Source organism: Hypomesus transpacificus, chromosome 12 (genome assembly GCF_021917145.1).
Source record: "Hypomesus transpacificus isolate Combined female chromosome 12, fHypTra1, whole genome shotgun sequence".
Lineage (NCBI taxonomy): Eukaryota > Metazoa > Chordata > Actinopteri > Osmeriformes > Osmeridae > Hypomesus > Hypomesus transpacificus.
In genome coordinates this window covers 10,247,509-10,269,709 of record NC_061071.1, presented here as the reverse complement: position 1 = coordinate 10,269,709, position 22,201 = coordinate 10,247,509, and the positions used below count along the sequence as shown (strand labels likewise).

General features: G+C 48.6%; 1 protein-coding gene across 1 annotated transcript; it reads right to left on the bottom strand.

Moving 5' to 3' along the window:
• Positions 1-7,362: 7,362 nt before the first annotated feature.
• On the bottom strand, positions 7,363-21,209 carry abcb11b (ATP-binding cassette, sub-family B (MDR/TAP), member 11b). Its single transcript, XM_047031169.1, has 29 exons — positions 20,874-21,209; positions 20,647-20,732; positions 20,530-20,548; positions 20,390-20,419; positions 20,250-20,301; positions 19,426-19,766; positions 19,083-19,170; positions 18,739-18,872; positions 18,060-18,231; positions 17,725-17,849; positions 17,469-17,643; positions 17,102-17,215; positions 16,748-16,858; positions 16,208-16,333; positions 15,837-16,040; positions 15,440-15,610; positions 14,849-15,050; positions 14,067-14,142; positions 13,718-13,838; positions 12,806-12,970; positions 12,536-12,640; positions 12,274-12,435; positions 11,410-11,613; positions 10,895-11,136; positions 10,411-10,567; positions 9,996-10,193; positions 9,524-9,730; positions 8,892-9,038; positions 7,363-8,552 (listed from the first exon to the last, which is right to left on the bottom strand). The coding sequence occupies exons 2-29, from the start codon at positions 20,720-20,722 to the stop codon at positions 8,352-8,354; spliced, it is 4,125 nt and encodes a 1,374-aa protein (XP_046887125.1). The 5' UTR covers positions 20,723-20,732; positions 20,874-21,209; the 3' UTR covers positions 7,363-8,351.
• Between the last annotated feature and the right edge of the window lie 992 nt (positions 21,210-22,201).

Genomic DNA, 22,201 nt, shown 5'->3' with positions numbered 1-22,201 from the left:
ATCTGTGAGTTTTGCTCACTTATTTTGTCATCGCACAGTTGAATCTATTGTCTGAATTGAAAAACGAATGAAAAGCCTGCATGGTAAGTGAGTAAATAGCTTCTCTGTGGAGCATTTAATAGGGTAAAGCTCACAGAGGGTAAAACAAAGACTAAATAAAACAAATTCAGGGATTCAGGGAAATTAGCCTTGTAAGAAGCGGTGTAAAAAAATAATAAGTAGACCTCGTTAAAGAAAGGGAAAATTACACTTGTGTCATCGCTGTGACACAGTCGTAAGCGGTCTTGATTAGTTAATGCCTGTTGCTGTTATGTCATTAAGTATTACTGGTAGAAGCGAAGGCATGTGTCACCACACAACCGCACGTCCCAAAGTGTCACATAAGATTAGGACCTAGGGGTTTCTGGGCCATAGTAGAACGTGACAAATAGTAATACAAATACATTCGTTTTATGAGGGAAACATTTCATAACAGTGTAACTAAATTGAATTGGTTTTACTCGTTATCAATCCTCAGTATAAATACCGCTGGTTAAAGCGGTGTTTATATAGATGGTCGGCACATTGTCAGAGAGGACCCGAGTTTACATCCCGCCATGGGCAAATCCGGAGGAAACTACGGATGAGTGATGACACTTGTTAAACCGGCCTACCTACTCTGAGACAAAGCAACTGTTTCAGCACATGCTTTTAAAACTCTTCATGTGGGGCTGTGGTACTGTATAGGCTGAAGATCTCTGTTTCTAATGCATGCTTTTACATCAAGCGCGAAGTAAAACTAGCGCAAACAAAAACATGAATATGGATATCAGACATTAATATTGATATGTGCCTTCAGAGGCTCTGTCATGCCGTCCTTGTCGCCTGACAGACAGGATTTCAGGTCAAGATTTTTTTTTTCTGTCATCTTTTATAGATGGATGTGATTTAAATGGAGAACATACATCCGATGGTTAGCGCTGGGCGGGGTGGCTGGCGGAGATAAGTGCGGCGCCGTGAGGGGAAAATCTACGATGCCATGCCAATAAATTAACGGTTTAAACTGCAGAATGAACCCCCTCTGTCTGGTTTGATGAAGGGCAGTTACTCTTCACATCCCTCCTGTATGGGTTTCAATGCCTAGTAAAGAAGCTGACTCATATCAATGCTTGCAGGCCTGAAAACCACTATGAGTTGTGTGTGTGTGTTGTGTGTCTGTGTGTGTGTGTGTGTCTGTCTCAGCCATAACGTTAGTCGTTCGTCTCCTTGCCTCCTGCCTCGCTCCATGGTAGCTTCGTAGACTAGCTTACGTTTGCATGATATCCAAGAAATGAAGGCGCAATGACAAGAAATAATAATGATCATGCCACCAAATATAGATAAAACTACTTTATAAAGTAGGCTAACAAGCCTGGTTGGAAAATGCAAGAATTATTAGAAAAAACATATCTTTGGGAAGAAAAAGGGACTGTGTATGACGTAAAGTTGTTGCAACATGGGGGGTCTCAATGACCCAAAGTTAATAACAACATAACAGTGTAACAACAGTGTAAAAACAGCATAATAACAGTGTAATAACAATGTAGCCTAATACTTAGTGAAGTAAAGTACTGATACCAGAAAAATCTACTAAGTACGTACAGTAACAAATGATTTGTACTTTGTTACTTCCCATCTCTGGTGTTTATGTATGTGTAAGCTTGTGTTTGTGTGTGTGTGTGTGTGTGTGTGTGTGTGTGTGTGTGGTACAGGCCTAAATACCAGCAACTCATAAAGTACATCCTTTGTTTCATAGTTGTCAGAGCTAGGGTTACAAATACACTCAAAATCACATCGTCGCTCCATTAAGTAAAACACCAGCCTAACCCAAGGCTAACGACATTTAATGTTCAAATGCCTCCTTTAGTGCAGTACTTAGTCTGCGACAAAAACATGCTATCATTAACTGTAGCTTTCTCTGCCTGAGGGGCCTGGTAGCTTGATACGCGAGGTGTGGAACAGTGCATGAGTGTTGTGTGTGATCATATTACATGATCATAACTGTTAAGGCCTCACAGGCCTATTCTGCGTTTTAGCGCTCTGCTTACAGAACCCTGACCTCAGGCTAGGCAGGCTGCGCTCTGGTAAATCCTTCTATTTGTTCTGCTAGTCTCTGTGTGTCGCCCATCCAGGTCATGCCCTTGTTTCTCTGCTCGACTCTGCTGCGTTTCATGTCAGAAGTTCACAGCAGTGCTCCTAACCAGCCCAGACAGACTATACCTGAGCTCCGGGTAGCATCATGAATAAGGAATCATCTCAACGTCAGGCCCCGGTCCTCACAACACGCTCCGCTAGGCTGGAGAACTTGGTTCCTGATTTCTGAATACGAGTTCCCCGTATGCCCGTTTTTTATAAAAACGTATTCACACCCATATTTTCATTATTTACTATTCAATTTATTTGTCAATTTTCCACTTTCTCTCACATAGCCTGTTCCCCATTAGAGAAACAGGGTGTGGGTTGAGGGATTTAGGTGGGTGTGTGGGTGGGGTCAATGTAATGTGATACATAAAGTGGATACAGAATGTTTTGAAAAAGTTGAGCTGGTATCCAAATGTTATTAACTTAATATACTGTAATAGTAATGAAAACAAAAATGTATAATTTTGCCTAAGGCAAGGTCCTGTGATGAAACTAGATAAACACCTTCAGCATAAATTGGCTAACGGGTATTTGATTTTTTACAGCAGTTTGTTGGGCGGATGAATAACACTGTCATTTACACTCATTCTCTGTTGCTTTGGAGTCTGTGATTCCTTGCAAATCTGTGATACCTCGCGCTCAGGATCATCCACAGGGCCGAGAACGCATTTCCGCAAAGTGGTCGTTCTCTGCATTCAAGATTAAAGGGAAAATTGAGTTTCACAGTCATTAGCGGAGGCGAGTTGTGCAGACATGCAGGCTGCATAGAATTAGGTGCCTCATTTGGGATGTAATTAATCTCTATTAAAATCTCATCCATCTCGCTTTCTACCTGATCTACATCCTCCATGCTAGCTGCCACCAGAGCAACTTAGAGAGGAAAGGGTGTAACAGGAGTGGAGGAGGAATGGAATGAGACAAATGAAGGAGGGATGAAAAGAAGTAGAGAGATGGAAGGAGAGAAAAAGAAGAGAAGAGTAGAGGAGAGGTGGAAGGAGGTAGGGATCAAGAGGATTAAAGGAGAGATGGCAGAAGGGAGGAATGAAGAGGAGTGGGGGAGTGCGAGGAGGCGTGAGGTGGTGTAGAGGAGAGAGAGAGAGAAAAAGGGAGGGGTGAAGAGGAGTGGGGGAGTGCGAGGAGGCGTGAGGTGGTGTAGAGGAGAGAGAGAGAAAAAGGGAGGGGTGAAAGTGTAAATGATAGATGGAAGAAGGGAGGGATGGAGAGGGTAGGGGTGGATGCGAGGAGGGAGAGTGAAGGAGGAGTAGGGAGGTGGAGATATCAAAGAAGCCTCACGATCGCATTTTGGTGCTGTGAATTTGAAACCTCTTAAAGAAGAAGTGCTTTCCAATTGTACAGACTTTAAGCTCACCTCTTAAGACTGCTCGCTTGAGAAAAAGATGAATCTCTCCTTTTCCAACTCTAACCCACAGTAGCTCCTTCTGGTCTTCTCTCTCCCTCTCTTTCCATCTCTCTCTTTCCATCCCTCTCCCTCCCTCTTCCCCCCTCTCCCTCTCCTCCGCTCTCACCCTGTTTTTCTAAGATGACTGTGGGTGTCACAGATATGGGCTGAAAGCCTGTAATCAGGTAAACCAGCTCAGAAACTTGAAGACGCCATCTCTGTCTCTAACAGCGTTTTGTTGTTCAGAGTGGAGGAAGGTTCTGTGTTTACCAGGAACAGTGTGATAAAACGACATCCCAGCTACCAGGCACAGTGCAACAATAACAATAACTTTTCAGCCATAGTAGACAATTAGAAAGTACAGTGCAGCAAAAACTACTTTATATCTGAAAGGCAAATTCCAACTGTTTAGTTGGTTCCTCCAAGACTTGCGCAACAGGATCTCAAATGTAACATGTAGAGAGAACACGAGTGTACCTGATAGTGGCACTCTCTATGGTCGAAAGGTTATTCAGTTTTATTAAGACAACGTCTAATTCCTCATGCTACGTCGATTCCACAATGCTAGTGTATGAATGTATAAACTCTAAAAATCTCAAATCTGCACATGACAAAAGAAGAAGGCTTTGCTGTTTCTGTGCTCTTGTGTTGTGAAGGGGAACACATGGTTCTACGGTCCTCTGAAGGGGAACACATGGTTCTGTACGGTCCTCTGAAGGGGAACACATGGTTCTACGGTCCTCTGAAGGGGAACACATGGTTCTGTACGGTCCTCTGAAGGGGAACACATGGTTCTACGGTCCTCTGAAGGGGAACACATGGTTTTACGGTCCTCTGAAGGGGAACACATGGTTCTACGGTCCTCTGAAGGGGAACACATGGTTCTGTACGGTCCTGTGAAAGAAAAGGAGCGATGCTGACATTGTAACATATCAGCCTGTTTCTGTCCCTGTGCCTCCTGACTTGAAACACGGTGCTGCAAGGACTCAAAACATTCTCTCTCTCTCCCTTTCTCCATCTCTCTCCTTCTCTCTAATTCTTTCTCATTCTTTTTCTCTCTCCCCCATCTCTCCATTTCTCTATACATATATTATTCTCTATATTTTCTTTCACTCTCCCCATCTCTCCATCTCTTTAACTCTTGTCTATCATCCTTATTTTCAGATGTAGAACTGTGTGCACTAATCTGAGGCTTCCAACTTCATCACAATGAAGTTCCTGTTAATCAGCATCAGAACCCTCTGATCAGGATCATTCACGTTGTCAAAGGAAAGGATCAGTCTGGAAAATGTTATCAGACTTCAAGTATCTGCCAGATTAATCACTGTCATATCCCCAGCTCAAGGCTCAAGGTTGCCATGCCCCCTCTGCATGACTGTCTGTATGTGTGAGAGAGTTTGTAAATGTGACTGAGTGTGTATATGTGAGCGAGTGTTTATATGTGAGTGTGTATGTGTGTGAGCGTTTGCATGCGAGTGTGAGTGTGAGTGTGTGTGTGTAATGGGGCAGTTGGCAGAATAGGTGTACTAGTACTTGTTTGTCTGTGTGGTCGTGACTGTGTTGCTAGAAGGCAAAATGACAGTTTGAAAAGGCTCAGGACACGAGACACAAGGTCAGTGATACTGACTCATCAGAGGGGTTTTGTTTCTGGAACACTTCCCCCAAACCCTCGTCCACTCCGCTCCGCAAGATAATGGAATCTGAAATGAAGGGGTAGCGGTAACTCTTGTCTCTGGGGGACTGTGGGAGATGTGGCTGCTGGTGGTTGATGGGAGATCATCTGTGAATATGGTTCTTTATGGTTGTAATAACCTAGACTAGCACTGCAAGGTGATACACACACACGCACACACACACACATGCTGACACACTTGCACCAACACATTGAATACACACGCATTAGAATAACGATTAGATCATATATGCTCCAATCCTTCTCACACAGACAGAAAGTCATGCCTTTCTCATGCATGGGTACTGTTTAAACATGGAGATTATTGATTTGCTCTCTCTCGCGCTCTCTCTCTCGCTCTCTCTCTCTCTCTCTCTCTCTCTCTCTCTCTCTCTCTCTCTCTCTCTCTCTCTCTCTCTCTCTCTCTCACACGCACACAGCTGAATTATGTCATTGTCAGCTGAAAGGCTGCCCCCTGGGCCAGTATTGACTCCAAACACACAGTTAAAGAGGCTCAACACTTACCCAATCATGACAAATCACCGTTCTGCATGCCTACACACCTAGCGGGGGCTGTAAAGATCGCTCGGGTGCGGATAAAGAAACCCTGACACAGAACCGTAGAGCCTTGCCTCCGCAGTAAATCCTCCTGTGATCAACGCTAATGTGGTCTGCATACTGTAGCCTCTTTTCCTTCTATTGACTTGTTATGGTTCAGTGTCTTCCGAATATTAGGCTACTAACTGCTTTCTCGTTGCCAGGTGTGTTGAATAGCGTTGGGTAGGCCCTAAAGATATCATCGGGGGAAATGTTGTTTCTGATTGGACTGTTGCGATCTTGCCGCACGCTGATTTGCATGTGTTAGCTACGGGGACTAAATGTGGGAAAAACACAATTGTGACTCCGTCATTATGCAAACAGGCTTAGCACAGAAATTATACCTTGTCAACCTCATAAAAAACACACACACAGAAACACACGTAGGCATACACACTAGCCTATACACACACATACACACACACACATTCACACACAGCATACAGACCTTGACAGTAGAATGTCTGTTAAAAACTAGGCCTATGTATTTTACTCTGGATTTCCCTTATATAGTAGCGCATTGTTTCGTACTCTCAACGGTCCCTGGGTTTACCATGCTAGCCAGCTGCACACCCACAACTACATGCTTTGTGGACTGGACAGGTTCTTGGAAACAATACGGGTCGATTTTGTGTCCTGGTGCAGATTGGAAGAGGGAACTCTGCCCCCTGCTGGATAGACAGGGGTATTGTCAACAATACAGGCCTTGGATTGAATAATGACAGTGTCTGGGCGGTGGTTATCATTTAGGTTAGCCTATATTTTATTATTTGATAAGGTTGTTGGCTGTTTGCTATTGATTGTAAATAGCTAGATATGAACGTCATCATTTTCAGTCAAAGGGATGTTTATAAAAGCTTTTCTGGAAGCGTATTTCGGTTGAGGCTGTAGTCTTTTGGTTGGTCTATAGTGTCTATACAAATCAACATATAGCCTTCCTCGAATGGCAATACCAATTTGGACATATTCTACCCTTCTCACCCTCAACGTCTTCAGGAATGCAGGCGACACTCGATTTCCATCACCCGTTTTTATGCGGCAGTATCAATCAATATGCTATTGGCGCTATGGCACGAAATCAAACGACCTGGTTTGGCGGCAGCGAGCAGCACAGATTAGATTCCTTCACCGGAATACTAATTCAAATGTTGTCATTCTGGATTGTTGTGATTAAGACTCCATTTCCCAAAGGTCCTGCGGTGTGAACACACATTACCGCTACGCGCTGGTCTCATCCGTCGTACCCCAGAGAGGCATATCGTGTCAAATCAACACCTGATAGCCCCCAGCGATAGGTAACCTTGTGTAATGGGATGTGGACGCAGGTTAGGGCTAGCCTGCTTGCCTTAAGTCTTCTGGGCAGTCTATGCCTTTATAAGAACCATTTTCGCCACTTTCATTCATCTCATAACTGGAAATAGGCTACATCGTTGTTCTGGGGCTTCCACACAAGGTGCGAGACGATACGTTTACAAAGTGGTGGTGCTCTGGTTTTTGAAAGCGTTCAGGAATTATAGTTTGGCGTATGTTCATGAAGCGTATTCTGTTTATTGAAAAAAGAAACATAAAAGGAGAACATTTAACACTGGTTACGAAAAACAGTACAATGCATTTGCCGTACAATGGTAGGGTAGGCCCCGATCTGTTTTTCGCAGCAAGATTACTCATTGTATGTTTGCATACAAATGGGCAATCTACGGTGGCCCTGAAGTGCAAACCACACCCCGTAATATGAGTACATCCCCCAAATGAAAATACTCCACCCCGTAGTGCGGCAATCAAACATTTTTACCTCCTAATAGACCAACTGAGAAACTTGTTTTCCAGCATCCTCTGAAAAATAAATCGTACAGGATATATCCTGTCCAAAAAATCCTAACAAGCTCAACATTGAAGTTGTGCTGCTATTTTCCTGTTGTTATGGATTATGCATGCATAATATATTTTGGTGAGATATGCCACAGCAAGTGGAATAAAATGTGTGTAAAACAACTTAAAACAGCCGCTGGCTTGTTTACCTACTTGATATTATAATGACTGACTTTTTATACCGTCTTAGAGACAAGGAAGGAGGATATGGAAACTGAGAGATAGTAGACAATCATCAGATGACCTCAGCGCTCACTGGCGTATCACTGAAATCCCTAAAATGGTTCTTAGCTATGCTGTTATTTTTCTAAATTCTGTCAATTCGAAACATTGAACAATTAGAACGCAAACGTATTAAACGTAAACATACTCAATTCAATTCACCTGTCAATAGTATCATTGAACTAAGTGTTTGTAACATTGAAACTCAATATACATATATATCTGACAACTTAAAAAAAGAGAAGATTATAAGACATTGAGCTTGATGACCAAAACCAATAACCCAGTGAAACCTCTTCTAGGTTCACCCACTTTCACCCTTCACAGCAAGACTCAAGCTGCGAAAATAAATAGACAGATCCGACTGGAGGGGAAGAGCATTTCCTGGTTCCGTTTCTGTCTCTTTTGATTGGTTACCATCCCTTTGAGCAGTTAGCTGATTGGTGCCCCCGTGGTGACTAGTTTGTAATAGGCCCCCTTGAGGGACATGAGGTGGTCATGTGATCCCTGCTCCATGAGGAAGCCTCGCGACATGACGGCGATGATGTCAGAGTTCTGGATGGTGGAGAGGCGGTGAGCGATGACGATACAGGTTCGGCCCTCCCTAGCTTTGTCCAGGGCATCTTGCACTGTCTGTAACACACACACACACACACACAGTTTTTCCAATAGCTCAGCACAGAGCGATGCATGTCCTGTGGTATCGTTTTTCAGAGCATTTACTGTAAGCAGCTACATGGCAGCAGCCACAAAAACCAAGATCGAATCTCAACCGCCTCTTATACTTTGAATATGTTGAAACGATCAATACATTTTGTAGTATTTGATTTAAACAAAAACACATTCATTCAGCGGGCGCTTTAATCCAAAGCGATTTACAAAGGGAACCTGTAACCCCTTGAGTTATACCGATCGTCCCTCCGATGTTGCTGTTTGAGGAGGGTGGTATGTGGTGTTCGTGAGGGCTGGTACCTTCTCGCTCTCCGTGTCCAGGGCCGAGGTGGCCTCGTCCAGCAGCAGGATCTTGGGGTCCCGGATGATCGCCCTGGCGATGGCGATGCGCTGCTTCTGACCGCGGGACAGCTGGGAACCCTGCGAGCCCACGTTGGTGTCGTACTTCTTAGGGCGGGAACATCAATAGGGGAGTCAGGTGGCTGAGCTGTTAGAGAGTCGGGCTATTAATCAGAAGATTGCCAGTTCGATTCCCGGCCGTGCAAAATACGTTGTGTCCTTGGGCATGGCACTTCACCCTACTTGTCTTGGGGGGGAATGTCCCTGTACTTACTGTAAGTCGCTCTGGATAAGAGCGTCTGCTAAATGACTAAATGTAAATCAACACTGAGAGGAGCCGGTGCCTTCCTTCAGCAGATCATGTTTTTCCTAAGGCAGTGCTTCTAAACCCTGTTCCGCTGTCCTGCAAGTTCTAGATCAGTGCTTCTAAACCCTGGTCCTCAGGGTCCGCTGTCCTGCATGTTCTGTATCAGTGCTTCTAAACCCTGGTCCTCAGGGTCCGCTGTCCTGCATGTTCTAGATGTTCCCCTGCTCCGACACTCCTGATTCAAATGAACGGGTCGTTAGCTGGTTAACGAGCGGCTCGTGCGTACCTCTGGCAGCGACATGACAAAGTCGTGGAGCTGGGCTTTCTTGGCAGCGGAGATCACATCGTTCATGCCCACTTCTCTCAGGTTGTCCCCGTACTTGATGTTCTCGCCGATGCTGCAGTCGAACAGGATGGGCTCCTGGGACACGATGCCGATCTTGGAGCGCAGGAACTGGACGTTGACGTGCGTCGAATCATGACCGTCGATGAGCTGAGAGGAGACGCAGGGAGATGGAAGGGTTAGGGTCGAGCTGCCTTGTGTTTGCGTTTACGGGGGGTGTGTGTGTTTGTGCGTGTGTGCGTGCGTATGTTTGTGTGTGTTGTAACATAACCGTGTGTTTCAGTGTGTGTGTATGTACGCACTTTATATGCATGTCTGTTTGTGAGTCTCCAGATGGGTGTGTGTGTGTGTTAATATGCACATCTGTACGCGAGAGTCTCCAGCTGTGCGTTGCCGCGGCGATGCCCCCACTCACCACCTTGCCGTGGTCGGGGTCGTAGAACCTCTCCAGCAGCTGGACGCTGGTGCTCTTCCCACAGCCGCTGCTGCCCACGAACGCCAGGGTCTGGCCGGGCCTCACCGACACGCTCAGCCCGTTCAGCACCTGGATGTCTGGTCTGGTGGGGTACGTGAAATTGCAGTCGATGAACTCCAGGTCGCCTTTGAAGTTATCCTGGTGGAGAAGAGAGAGAAAAGAAGGAAGAGGAGTCAGAGAAAAATAAAAGAGTGTTTCAAAACTTCTTCTTCTGCGTCTTTCTCCCCCGGCTCCCCAAAATGTGTACTCCGGGCCCCAAAATCCAGATCAAACAGGATAGTAGGGTTTCTACTGGGCCTCTGTCTGACGAGGGCCCTCGTCCTAATCTCCCCCGTCACGGCGCTCCTGAACACACCCACTTGTCTCCGTCCTGGCTGTACACGCTGATGGTGGGCACGCGGTCCAGGAGCTGGAAGAAGCGAGCGGCAGAGATCTTGGCCTTAGCGTAGTCTGGCGTGTAGGAGGACGCTCGGCCCAGCGCCGTGCCGCTGGTCACGATGGCAGAGATCACCCTGGAGCGGGAACACGGGGAACAGTTAACACACAGGTAAACACAGACAGTACACAGACAGGTAAACAGAGACAGTAGACAGACAGGTAAAAAGAGACAGTAGACAGATCAGACACACAGGTAAACAGAGACAGTACACAGACAGACAGGTAAACAGAGACAGTACACAGACAGACAGGTAAACAGACAGACAGACAGACAGGTAAACAGAGACAGTAGACAGATCAGACAGACAGGTAAACAGACAGACAGGTAAACAGAGACAGTACACAGACAGACAAGTAAACAGAGACAGTACACAGACAGGTAAACAGACAGACAGGCTCACCTGAACACCAGGCTGAAGTGCAGGCCCTCCTGCCTGACAAGGTAGCCTCCGAACCTGTAGGAGGCAGAGTTGGCCATGAAGACGACACACTGAGCGAAGCCGTAGCAGGCTCCGTACACTCTGGCCTTCTTCAGGGCGGCCTGGTAAGGACTCTCCAGCTGGGCCTCGTACATCTGGACGAAGCTCCTCTCCTTCCCCAGACCAGCGATGGTGCGGATGTTGTTGAGGGCCTCGCCGGAGATCTGGCATCGAGAGACAGGAATGAGCTGAAACCAAACGGACTCTGGAACAGTCGGAGTGATGTGATTACCGAGCAAAGACGACAAATGACATGTAAATGATGTAATGGTGTGTGTGTGCCTGTGTGTGTGTGTGTGCCTGTGTGTGTGTGTGCCTGTGTGTGTGTGTGCCTGTGTGTGTGTGTGCCTGTGTGCCGGTGTGTGTGTGCCTGTGTGCCTGTGTGTGTGTGCGTGTTTGTGTGCCTGTGTGCCTGTGTGTGTGTGTGTGCAGCCCACCCTCCCGGCTGTCTCCATGGCCTGCTTGTCCTGCTTAGCGAAGCCGGTCAGCATGCGAGCCTGGAAGCCTCCGGACAGAGCCAGGAACGGCAGGAAGCACATGATCACCAGGCTGAGCTTCCAGCTGAAGTAGAAGGAGATGATGACCGCCACCCCGATGTTGGTCATGGAGTTGACGATCATGCCGATCTGGGAGCCAGTAGCCTGCAGGGCATGGAGGAGGAGGAGGAACGACTCGTCATCAAGAGTTTGCAGGTTCAAAATCCCCCCTGGACATGGCTTTAGATAGAAGCATCTGATGAATGCATACATCATTATCACAACAGAGAGAGGAAGGAGAGAAGCTAATTCCACTACAACATTTGTGAACCAAAAACACATCCATGTGACGGGGTGCAGGAGGGTGCAGGGGGGTGCAGAGGGGGTGCAGGGGGGGTGCAGGGGGGTGCAGGGGGGGTCAGGGGGGGCAGGGGGGGTGCAGGGGGGGTGCAGGGGGGTGCAGGGGGGGTCAGGAGGGTCAGGGGGGGTTCAGGGGGGGTCAGGAGGGTCAGAGGGGGTCAGGGGGGGTTCAGGGGGGTGCAGGGGGGGTCAGGGGGGGTTCAGGGGGGTGCAGGGGGGGTCAGGAGGGTCAGGGGGGTCAGGGGGGGGTTCAGGGGGGGTGCAGGGGGGGTCAGGAGGGGTCAGGGGGGGTTCAGGGGGGTGCAGGGGGGGTCAGGAGGGGTTCAGGGGGGTGCAGGGGGGGTCAGGAGGGTCAGGGGGGTCAGGGGGGGTTCAGGGGGGGTGCAGGGGGGGGTCAGGAGGGGTCAGGGGGGGTTCAGGGGGGTGCAGGGGGGGTCAGGAGGGGTCAGGGGCCTCCACACTCACCCCCTGGACCATGGAGGCGTCTGTGGCCAGTCGTGTGGTCAGCGCCCCGGGGCTGTTCCTGTGGTCGTCGAACCAGCCCACCTCCTGACCCAGCATGGCGTGGAAGCCCAGTCTCCTCAGCCGGCTGGTCAGCAGCTCCCCCGACTTGGAGAAGGCGTAGCCCTGCAGACACACACACACACACACAGGAACACAGAGACACACGCACATTGTAGTCATCATCACCATCACCATGGAAACAGAGGAAGAGCCCAGGACGTACCTGAAGCATCTGTGTGAAGAAGGAGACCACGCCCACAACCACAAAGAACATGCAGATCCCATCGATCTCCTTCTTCTGAGCCACAGGGTCTAACACGGAGAACGTCTACACACACACAGGTACACACACACACACAGACGAACACAGACAGACAAACGCAAACAATGTTGAGCCCACATCACATTCTCCAGGAGTTTGAGAAAACGTTCACGTTAACCACCTCTCTCTCTCACCCCCCCCCCCCCCCCCCCCCCCCCCCAGGCAGCGTACCGCCAGGATCTGGCTGAAGAGCAGAGAGTACACAGGGTTGACCCCTCCGTTGATGGCGGCTCCGATGGTGCCCACCACCATGTAGGGCCACTCAGGGGCGTTGTACTTCAGGATCCTGGCTACTGGAGCTGGCTCCACATGCTCCTCCTCCTCCGCCACGGCACTCTGACCACACACACACATGATTATGCATACACAATAACATAAACACAGAGTCAGATGGCTGAGCGGTTAGGGAATCGGGCTAGTAATCAAAAGGTCGCTGGTTCGATTCCCGGCCGTGCCAAATGACGTTGTGTCCTTGGGCAAGGCACTTCACCCTACTTGCCTCAGGGGGAATGTCCCTGTACTGTCAGTCGCTCTGGATAAGAGTGTCTGCTAAATGTAAATGTAAACACACACACATGCACACACACAGATAAGACAAGCATACATATGCATACAAATACAGACATATAAATTACATGTATATAATTACCTATATATAATTGCATACATACATGCTCACAGTAGCCAGAAATAGATCCTTAATAAGGACCTCCATCAGCCGTGTGCACAAGCGTGAACTCACGGGGAGAGAGGGCGATCACACTCGCGTCACACTGTTTGACAGGAGGCGACAAACTTACATGGCCGTACGGTCAGTGATCCCGAGCTCTCTCTCACACACACACACACACTCTCTCCCTCTCACACACACCTCTACAACACACCGCCACGTGAAATATTCAGTATTATTAGATTTTTGTGATGTATTTGTTTGATTGTACAGCAGCTCATAAGGTTAGGACTTACTTTGTTATTTCTAGGTTTTGATTATTCTTATCGGTCTAGATGGGCTGTTAGCAAGGAGGAGCAGGGAGCCTAACATGCCTGCACTCGTCCAAACTGGCAACACTGACCCACACTGACCATTTTCCCATCGCCCTGGGAGACAGAGTAGGCCCTGGGGCCCAGCTCAGCGGCGATGGGCATCGAGGCCTCCGGGACGAGGCTGGACAGCTGGGAGCGGGACCTCTGGCGGATGGAGGCTCTGAGGGTCACAGGTCACCATCAACACACAGCACAACGCTCTGACACAAAATGGCTGCCAAACGTGACTGGTTTCCATTCAGCGTTACAGTAACTAGGCCCCATAATGGCTGCCAAAACACAACACAGTAGAATCCTCCCAAGGGAAGGAGAGCTGGGTTCTAGAATGTTCAAGTGAGGCTGTGATGTGGTGCTGTGGTGGCTGATGGGAGATGTAGTTCCTTGGTACCTGAAGCTGGTTCGGTAGCTTCCTGCCCTGGAGAGACTCTTTTTCTCCTCCTGTCGGGCTGCCTCGCTGTCGGCCACTGTCACAACACAGAGGGCAGAGGTCACTGCTGCGGTCTAGCAGGGAGACGCCACAACGTGCAACTATCCAGAGACCTGCTCTTGTACATCTTCTGTATGGATGTTTGTATTCATCTTTACATACAAAAATCATATTACATAAAAAATGTATATTTACATAAATAATGCATATTTACATAAAAAATGCATGTTTACATAAAAAATGCATCTTTACATAAACATACATTATTTAATAAAAAATACTTTTTTACATTAAAAGGTGAGGAGGGTGTGGAGGAGTGTGGAGGGTGAGGGCGGGCGTGGAGGGCGTGGAGGGTGTGGAGGGCGTGGAGGAGTGTGGAGGGTGATGAGGGGTGTGGAGGGTGTGGAGGGTGTGGAGGGGGATGAGGGGTGTGGAGGAGTGTGGAGGGTGAGGGCGGGCGTGGAGGGTGTGGAGGGCGTGGAGGGTGTGGAGGGCGTGGAGGAGTGTGGAGGGGTGTGGAGGGTGTGGAGGGTGTGGAGGGGGATGAGGGGTGTGGAGGGTGTGGAGGAGTGTGGAGGGTGAGGGCGGGCGTGGAGGGTGTGGAGGAGTGTGGAGGGTGAGGGCGGGCGTGGAGGGTGTGGAGGGTGTGGAGGGGGATGAGGGGTGTGGAGGGGGATGAGGGGTGTGGAGGGCGTGGAGGGTGTGGAGGGGTGTGGAGGAGTGTGGAGGGTGTGGAGGCGTACTCTGGCGAGCCTTCTGGTTGAGGGCCTTGTCTCCCTGGCTCTGCAGGGTGACCAGGGTGAAGTAGACCCCCTTCCTCTCCAGCAGCTCGTTGTGCTTGCCCCGCTCCACGGCCCGTCCGTGCTCGAAGCCCACGATCACGTCTGCGTTCTTGATGGTGGACAGGCGGTGGGCGATGGAGATGGTGGTACGCCCCATACGGACCTGGACACACATCCAGAACCACGGTTGAAATATTTTGGATTTTGTGCAAGAGACCGTTTCTTTGCTTTGTTACTTCAAAAAGTGACAGATCAGGCTGTCTCACCCTAACCTTAACCCTCCCCTTAACTCCCCTCCCCTCCCCTCCTCTCCCCTCCTCTCCTCTCCTCTCCTCTCCTCTCCTCTCCTCTCCTCTCCTCTCCTCTCCTCTCCTCTCCTCTCCTCTCCCCTCCCCTCCCCTCCCCTCCCCTCCTCTCCCCTCCCCTCCTCTCCTCTCCTCTCCTCTCCTCTCCTCTCCTCTCCTCTCCTCTCCTCTCCTCTCCTCTCCTCTCCTCTCCTCTCCCCTCCCCTCCCCTCCCCTCCCCTCCCCTCCCCTCCCAGATGTGTCTCACCTTATCCAGGGCCTCCTGCACCACAGCCTCACTCTCGTTGTCCAGGGCTGAGGTGGCCATGTCCAGCAGCAGGATCCGGGGGTTCCTCACCAGCGCCCGGGCGATGGCGATGCGCTGCTTCTGCCCGCCGCTCATCTGCCCTCCGCCCTCGCCCACCATCGTGTCGAACTTCTACGTGAGCAGAGACCAGGGTTTCCTCTGGTGAGGAGCTGAGTATGACCTGTGCTACCTGTGCTAGTGTCTGTGTATCTACACGTCTTATGTTTTAGGTTGGTTTATCCACCGGGAAAGTAACATGCTTTGTATGTCGATTAACCTCAAGGATCATTAATGTTTTAGGTGAACTACATTTTAAAAGGTAATTCAACCTAACTACGGTGCTGTTGTCTCAACCTACCTGTGGCAGGTCCTGGATGAAGTTGTAGGCGTTGGCCTCCTTGGCTGCCATGACGATGTTGTCCATGGAGACTCCAGGGCGACCGTAGCGGATGTTCTCCGCGATCGTGGTGGCGAACAGGACGGGCTCCTGCTCCACGATGCCGATGAGGGAGCGCAGCCATTGGATGTGGAGGCCTCTGATGTCATGACCATCCAGGGTCACCTGGAGCAGAAGAAGAAAAACAAACAATGTCGACAAAAAGCTTCCTTTTTTTATTTTTGGACCCAAAGTGTGAGTCTATTTGTTTATATACCCTTAAAGAAACAGACGTTTGGACTGCATAGATAGAGATGTGTTGTATCCTGGTGTCCATGGCTAGCTAGACGTACCATGCCCTCTTTGGGGTCGTAGAAGCGTTGGATGAGCTGCACCGCCGTGCTCTTTCCAGCTCCGCTGGGGCCCACGAAGGCGGTCGTCTCCCCAGACTTCACCGCTACGCTCAGCTGGTCCAGGATCTGACTCACATCACATCAGAAAATCACATTTTGGTTGTTGAGCACTTTTTACAAGCAATGTCACAGATGGCTTCACAGAGTCTTAGAGAACTGCATTTAAACTAATCTAAACTCTCAAGGAAGACGAGGAAAAACTACCTGTTTTTAAATTAAAACATTTAAGAAACCGTCCTCCAGAGGGGACTGACAGACATCCAGTTGTCTGGCTTTTTATAAGTCACATATGACAAGAATGTAAAGCATAACTCGCCAGGTTTCTATCTATACATGTTAAATATTAATTGATTCTAAAGCGGAAGCCATGACTGTCACTGATGATGTCACTGATGATGTCACGTCTCGTGAGATCAGGAAGACGAGGGTTGGATCTAAGCAGGAAAGAGGTGATGAGAAGCAGGTGTGAAGACTCTGTACCTTGACCTCCGGTCTGGACGGGTAGTGAAAGGTCACGTTGTGAAACTCAATGTCTCCATTGACTTTGTCCAGTTTATACCCCGCTTCAGAAAAACAGTCGATCTCTGGCTCCTGCCTCGCGGAGACAAACAGGCGAATGAATAATCAAGTTAAAAAAACGTGGAGCAATGGAGAATACACCTACATTCAGGCATACAGGCCTGACTGACATTATTAAAAAAAACAGGAGAATGTAGAAAACAGGAAGGGCACAGCTCAGTGGTATAGAATACGACAGATCAAGAGGTTGCAGGTTCAAATTCCCCTGGAGGCTCAAAGCGTGTGCTGGATGAACGTTAAGGTAAGGGTTCCCACCCGGTCGATGGTCTCGAAGATGATGGTGGCCGCGCCCCTTCCGGAGGCGAAGGCTTCCAGGCAGGGAGACGCCTGGCCCAGGTTCAGAGCCGCTATCAGTACGCCAAAGAACACCTGAGAGAGAGAGAGACAGAGAGAGAGAGAGAGAGAGAGAGAGAGAGAGAGAGACAGAGAGAGAGAGAGAGAGAGAGAGAGAGAGAGAGAGAGAGAGAGAGAGAGAGAGAGAGAGAGAGAGAGAGAGAGAGAGAGAGAGAGAGAGAGACATGCAGCTAAGGGCTCAGGCTGGATTTTAAACCAGGCCGCTGTAGTAAGGCCTACATGGTATACACACTTATCCGGTAGCAGGGCTCAGTGTAAGGTATGTTACCTGCAGCAGGGTCCCAGGTGTGTACTCCCCAGAGTCCAGCACCAGACTGGAGCCGTACCAGAAGGCCAGAGCGTAGCACAGGAAGATGATGAACCACATGTAGCCTGTGAAGAAGCCCATGATCAGCCCCTTCCTGATGCCCCAGCGCTGCGCCGACAGCAGGTTCCTGTCATACCTGGGCGACGGGGGGTCAAAGGTCAGAGACAGGGGATGTCATACAGAGGAAGGTGAGAGTGAAGTTCTGACGCTGCTGTACCTCTCCACTTCCTTCTTCTCCCCTCCGAAGGCCGCCACGGTTCTGATGGAGGACAGGACCTCATCGGCCACGGCCCCTGCCTTGGCGTACGCCTGCAGCTCCTGACCTGTTAGCTTGGCCACGAACTAGGAGCAGAACAGGAGAGTTAGGGAGCAGAACAGGAGAGTTAGGGAGCAGAACAGGAGAGTTAGGGAGCAGAACAGGAGAGTTAGGGAGCAGAACAGGAGAGTTAGGGAGGAGGAGAGGAGAGGGGGGGAGGAGGAGAGGGGGGAGGAGGAGAGGAGAGGGGGGAGGAGGAGAGGGGGGAGGGGAGCACAGCACAATGTGAGTCTTACCAGAGCCATGAGAGCAGCCCCTACACCAATCAGAGGACTGGCTGCGATGATGACCAGGGTGAGCTTCCATCCCTTCACGAAGCCCATGAGGAAGCCACACACGAAGGTGGTGAAGCGCTGGATGAAGATGCTCACCTGGTCCGCGATCGCATCGTTTATCTTATTGATGTCACTGTAATGCACCAAGGACCAAAACAAACAAGTCTGTGTTTGATAGTAATCATGTCACTTAAACCAAGTTCTGGGTAGTGTACTATGCCATGTATTCATTCGGCAGGTACTTTTATCCAAAGGGATGTACAGGCAGGAGTTTGAACCTGCCAACTCTTGGTCAGCTTAACAACTCTAGCACTAAGCTCTGTACATTAAGGTTCAGCCGTCCTCTGTACATTAAGGTTCCATGAACTACTGTGCAACTACTGCATAGGAGTCACTGGTTCAGTGTGTTTCTTTGGAGTGAATGTACAGTGTGTGGTAAATAAACACATAATAATGATGATGGCCGGGTTTCCCAGATTCGTTAAGAAGCTCTTAACGCTAACATCTTCTTAAGAATGTTCTAAGAGCGTTCTAGAGCGCTCTTAGAACGTTCTTAAGACACTCTTAGCGTTAAGAGCTTCTTAACGGATCTGGGAAACCCGGCCAATGCTTGTTCCTTTTCTTCATGTCTTCTACTCACTCTGACATGCGGGTGTTCAACTCCCCCACAGAGTTGCAGTCAAACCAGCCAATCTCCATCCTCATCACCTTACTGAAGTACATCTTCCTGATTATCTGTATCTGTCTGGCTGCAGACGACACCCAGAGGGAGATCTGCCAATCAGAGCACAGGGAATCCATTCAGATCGCTCCGTTCTGCCAATCAAAGCACTCGAACACGATAAGGCGCAGGCAATAAGGACCCAGAGGCTGTTTTGTCACACTAGAGAATATCTGGAGGATCTCTATTGACAGGCCCTAAGGTACACAGACAACAGTATTTGAGACAAAATCCATTTTGAGATTTGTGTCTGTCAGGCTTACCTGAAGGTAACCCAGTAAGAAAACAGCCGTTCCTATGGCAACGTAGTAGTAGGCGAAATTGGTCATCTCATATTCAATATCCAGGAGCCTGTAAACAAACGACACAAAGGCATTAGACGAGACAACAGGATATAAACCCTGTTAGCCTTCATTCAACGGGCGCTTCAGAGAAGCTCTCAAACACAGACAAACATTTTCATTATTTTTATTCATCCGGCACCATTTCTAGTTCACCGCTCTCCATCAAGACAACGAGACTTGAAAATGGACGATCACAACAGAGACCCTCTCAGTCTCCCAGAGAGGCCTGTAGATCTCTCCAAGTCAACCAACCCCAGCTTACCCACACGACCGCTCTCCCTTTGACTGGTTCAGGAGGGCCCAGCTGGACTGGTTCCCCTCCCACACCACAGTCTGGTTCAGGAAGTTCATGACCGTCTGGTTGAAGTGGTCGGTGTGGTTGTGGTCGTCCGGGCTGGTGTAGTTCTGCCTCCACTGGATGGTGTTGTTGACGCACTCCTTCCTGGGGTCGCTCAGCTCTGTTAGCTCGATGTCGTAGTCGATAAAGGTGTCGGTCAACATGCCGAACACCAGCAGCATGAGAGGCTGGGCGGAGCCATGGAGCACCGCACAAACCCCGCCCACCGTCATCATCAGAACCTCCCTGCAGCTGGCGAAGCGGAACTGTAGACGCACACACAGTCACACACACAGGCATACACACACACAGGCACACACACAGGCACACACACAGGCACACACATAGTCACACACACACTCACACACACAGGCATACACACACACAGGCACACACACAGGCACACACACAGTCACACACATAGTCACACACACACTCACACACACAGGCATACACACACACACACAGGCACACACACAGTCACACACACAGGTATGCACACAGACACACACACAGACACACACACAGTCACACACACAGGCATGCACACACACAGTCACACACACAGGCACACACACACTCACACACACAGGCATACACATAGACACGTAGACATATGTGCACACCCAGAGACACACACACACATCCTTTACATGAGGAAACACATCTGAACACAAAATAACCAATTGAAAACAAAACTAAAATACTTTGAAGAACAGCAGGTTTCAAAGATGGATTCAAAGTTTTACCAGCTGGAAGAAGCCAACTCTGATAGCTGCTGCATCATCCTGGCTCGAAGACCTGAAACAATGTGGACAAATATGAATATGTACAGAGTTCCCAAACAGGAACATTTGTAGAAGCAGGGTAGGAAATAAGTACAGCTCACTTTGTGTCCTGTTTTGGGGATGTCATGGACCTGCACAATGACAGAAAGAACTGAATGTGAAACTTGATGTTGTTTTATGGTCTTGCGTTTCTCACTATGTATGACAAATGGAAATGTGTGATGAATACTTTCATACTTACAAGTAGGAGCCATTTGTCTCTGTAATGTGTAGACCATACATTAGACACGTTTAATTTATGAACAATCATTACTGGGGAACAGCAATATCTTAAATATACAAATAAATGCAATTATACCTTCGTCAGATAAATCGTAGCCGTTATTTTCGAGTCCGAGTTTTTTGATGCTGCGTAATTTCACAGATCCAGGCATCTTGGATTGTCTGGAAATAATGCAAAGAGACGAAAATGTAAATTCACAGAACAGTCATGTACAGTAACTGAACATTTAAACAGCAGCAACTTAACATTTGTAGAAGACTTGAATATCAAGTTAGACCAAAATCATCAACAGATCAACTCACCCACCTGTGTCTGAACACAACCGCTCAACGAATGAAATATCTGGAACAATGTCTTGGATCCCAGCCAATTTGGGCAGAGCCAAAAAAATCTTAAATTCAATCCCAAACTATAAACGTTGGCCTCATTCTAAAGGTAGTCCATTGACACTATAACAACTCCTCCAGGTATCAGCTTGACAACACAGACAGTGTCCGCTTGAGGATGGTTTTGTTCTCGGGGGCGTTCGAGCCAGTGTCACTTCAGGCTTGTTGAGGCCTTTATTCCAGCGACTCGTGCACGCATAACTGGAATTTGGGGTCACGCGATTCGTTTGGAGGTAAGTGTCCTGTGGGGTTTGTTGCCAAAGAGGCCGATGAACCCGCTGTGTAAAGACGAGCAGGGACAACTACCGGGCAAACACATACCTGTCTCTGACACTGTAACCAAGTAAACAGCTGCAAACCACACTGAAATATGTTTCGATAAATCCTTTTAGCTGTGGGGTTCTTCTGCTTCAGGAGAGCTGTCAGATTGTCTGCCTACACTTCAAAAGGAACTGCAACAAAAAGGTTGACAGATTGACTGTTGTCCTTAGATTGTGTATTGAGTAGACATGCAGTAGGCCTACCTAACACAGGAAATAAAATCCGTTGAAGTATTCTGTATTGTCACGGGTACAAAGTCAGATCTAACATATGGGCAATCTGGGCAAGTGCCCTTGGGCATAGAGGGGCCATCCGTGATCGGAGAATTGTATTTCATTTATATTTATTTTTGTGTACATCAAAACAGTCTACACAAGGCCTTGGTCCTCGACCTTGATAATTATCCAATCAGAATAAAATAAAAGTTGATTACAAAAAAATTAAGTATGATGGGGGGGGGGGGGGGGGGGGGGGGCATGAGCTTCAATGTCCAGGGGCCTTCTGGAGTACTAACCTGGCCTTGCATGGGCCTTGTGAATGTGGGTAGAAAATAGAGGCAAACTCATGCAGTTCCAACACTGTGTAGATTACTACCTGTACTGGTGACCTGTTGTCAGGACTTGTTAAGAATGGTGCAATCAGTACAATTTGTTACAAGTCAAAATCATAGTTGTTGTCAGGCTACAATAACATGTCATAAATAACGGCTGTTATTTGTGAGGTATGTACACATTAGGTTTTTATGAAAGTGAACGTTCTGAGTTGGATTTAAACACAAATAAACACAAATAATAAACAGCATAGTCAGAGTTGAGAAACGCTCCACACATCCCTGAGGTCATTGCTCTCAGTGTTGCTCATGTCAAACTGCTCTGAATGCTTCCCAGCATCTGAGACGCTCGTTAAAACATTATTAGGCCTAC

What these genes read in the sequence shown, in the direction of transcription:
- abcb11b (XM_047031169.1), bottom strand. Translation starts at nt 20,722, where the DNA reads ATGCCTGGATCTGTGAAATTACGCAGCATCAAAAAACTCGGACTCGAA. An exon ending in CCCAGGGCGATGGGAAAATG is followed by an intron (nt 12,971 to 13,717) that starts GTCAGTGTGGGT and finishes GTGTGTGGTCAG; the next exon opens with AGTGCCGTGGCGGAGGAGGA. An exon ending in TCTTCAGCCAGATCCTGGCG is followed by an intron (nt 12,641 to 12,805) that starts GTACGCTGCCTG and finishes GTGTGTGTGTAG; the next exon opens with ACGTTCTCCGTGTTAGACCC.